General features: G+C 37.9%; 1 protein-coding gene across 1 annotated transcript; it reads right to left on the bottom strand.

Moving 5' to 3' along the window:
• Positions 1 to 1188: 1188 nt before the first annotated feature.
• mc1r (melanocortin 1 receptor) lies at positions 1189 to 2142 on the bottom strand. Its single transcript, XM_070896852.1, has one exon. The coding sequence runs from the start codon at positions 2140 to 2142 to the stop codon at positions 1189 to 1191; it is 954 nt and encodes a 317-aa protein (XP_070752953.1).
• Positions 2143 to 2763: the final 621 nt, after the last annotated feature.

Raw genomic sequence — 2763 nt, 5'->3', positions numbered from 1 at the left:
GCAGCAACTCACCAAGGTTACTTTGAAAGCACTTCCCGGCTCCAGACGTCTACCACTAAGAAGAGCACCATCACATTCAACTTCCTCCCCAAGTCACACACCATTCTGCTTATATCGCTGTTCCTGCATTGTTCTGAGTCAAAATCCTGTAAATCTCTAACTGATACCAAGAACTACAATGATTCAAAAAAGACCCTCGACACTACTTTCAGAGGCCAACTAGGGATGCGTAATAAATATGACCCAATATTGCCCATATTTTAAGAACAAAAAAAAATCTAGACCATTTAATATGGTTGGTTTTGCCTCTCAACTGGATAGTGATAGATTCCAGCTCTAAAGTAGTTAGCTCCTCATATCTGCTATTCATAGCCAAGATATACTTAGGTTGTTCTCAGTTAGATTGTCTTATGGAAGCATAGCTGATCACTATAGAAAATAGAAAATCTGAGCTGGCTCACCAATAACTTGCATTTAAAAGCACTGTTCACCACCTAAGGATGTCCCAAAGCGCTTCATAGCTGCTGAAGTACTTTTGAAGTATAGTTGTCATAGGGAAGTAACTATGGTTGTGGCGTATACTGGGATTCTGGGAAGCCAGTTCTTTCTGGCTGAGAAAGCAAGGGAGAAACAAACACTTTCTAAACCACTGAATTGGATTTATATCATCTGATTTAGCCATTGATGCATATATGCTGTTGTTCATTTAACTCTTGGAGTAAGTAAATGATCCTTTCAGTTTTTAAAATATGAGGGTTTCTTTCATATGCCACTTTAAAATATTTTCTACATTTCTAGTGATTAATGATATAACTGGTGGAATGCATATAATCAAGAAACTATTCTCAATTCATAGGCCTGCTCTTTAATCTAATTTTGTTTTGCTTTGTTGCTAATTTAGTCCTCAAAGACACTTGAAGCTTAGTTTATGAAAAAAAAATAGATTGCAAATAGTCATCACAGTACTATTCTTATTGTGATGACTATTTTCGCTAAGAAATTGGAAGGTATTCCTGAACTTGAAAAGTAGGGGAAAAAACACTTTGAAAGAAAATAAATATTCCTAGAAGAGACGTTAATATTAGAGTTAGGGAATCAGGGGGAAGTAAATCAGTCACATGTAAGGCTGATATTACTGTTTTGACAAAAATCATTTATCCCAAAACTGCATCTACAGACATGAGAAAGCTACCAGGAACAGAAAATAAGTTCCTTTAAGGTTTTGCGTAGCTCCTGGTTCCTGAAGGCATAGATAATAGGGTCGACGACTGAATTGCAAATGATGAGTATCAGGAATGTGTTGAAATGAGAAGTGAAGCATAGACAATAGAGATTGTTGGGGCAGATTATAATGAGGAGAAGATGAAGAAAGAAGGGACTCCAGCAAATGAGGAAAATCCCCAGCAATATTGTCAGTGTAATGGCTCCTTTCATGTTGGTGGCCTGGTGAGCAGCTCGCTTCTTGTGTTGGCCCATGATCTTCTTGGCGTGGATTTGAGCAAGAGTAAACATATGGAGATACAAGGCACCCATGATAATCAACATCGCAAAGAAGAAGGAAATGAGGCAGATGATAACTGCACTATTTTCCGAGTAGACGATGAACATGATGCTCGAGATACTGCTGATCACCCAGATTCCGACAATAATGATCATAGCACGACGTGTTGTCATAATGGTGTGATATCGTAAAGCATAAAATATAGTGATGTACCTATCAGCTGCGATGGCACCCAGGAAGGACAGTGAGGATACCATCGAGCTACAGATCACCACGTCTATTAAATTGTCGATTTGCTTAAGGATGTAGTTCGGCACAATCAAAATCTCTCTCTCCATTAGAATAAGAACAATGGTTTCAATCGTATTACTCACACTGACCAGCATGTCAGCCACAGCCAGACAACAAATGAAATAATGCATCGGAGAATGCAAATTCCGGTTTTTAATAATTGCTACAATAACCAGAATATTTTCCACTAAGCTGACAATCCCAAGCGTTAAGAAAACCTCTTCTGGAATATTGACTTGATCACACTGTAAATTGGATATATTGTAAGAACTGTTGGAATTCTTTGGCAACCAATGGGATGAAATGTCCTTTGGCACTGTTCTGAGAGGAGTTAAAGTTGTGATGTTCATCATTCAATAAGGTTAAACAATAAAGATAATGTGAAAATAAATGTGGGCAATTTGAAAGCAAGACTGCAAAGGCGTTTTCAGGAATTACTTTCCCACTGAGAGAGAAGACCACTGCAACTGGAAAGTCTTTGTATACGTGGAAATAAATTAGTGCAGCCAAAATTACTAATTTCTCAGAGCTAAAATAGTTACTGTATCTTAAATAAACTTAGTCGTACCAAAGATATCAAAGAAATTACCGGTGTGCTTGAAGGCTGGGTACCTCTTTGGTGTTCATCAGCTGTTAGCAGAAAGTAACCGTATTTTTTCTGGTACATCTACTACAAATTTCTGTTCTAGCGTTGCTTTCATTTATATCTGTTTTGTTCTTCTCTCAGTTGATAAATCGAAGCGCGTGCAAGTAACACTTTGAAGTTCTCTTTCTTAAAGATGAAACTGTTTTCTGCTTCAGATCGGTTTCCTTGTTCTTCTTTGGAGATAGCTTCAAAAGATTGGCTGGTGAGTAAAACATAAGCGGAATGCGTGATGAGGAAACCCAGCTTATTAACCTCGCCCTAAAAAGATCATGCATTCTCTACACAGCTCTTCCCACTAAACATAAACAAGAATTCACCAATCAAA

Source organism: Pristiophorus japonicus, chromosome 13, assembly GCF_044704955.1.
Source record: "Pristiophorus japonicus isolate sPriJap1 chromosome 13, sPriJap1.hap1, whole genome shotgun sequence".
NCBI classification, from domain to species: domain Eukaryota; kingdom Metazoa; phylum Chordata; class Chondrichthyes; family Pristiophoridae; genus Pristiophorus; species Pristiophorus japonicus.
The sequence above is the reverse complement of the archived record's forward strand: the minus strand, read 5'-3'. Positions and strand labels throughout refer to the sequence as shown.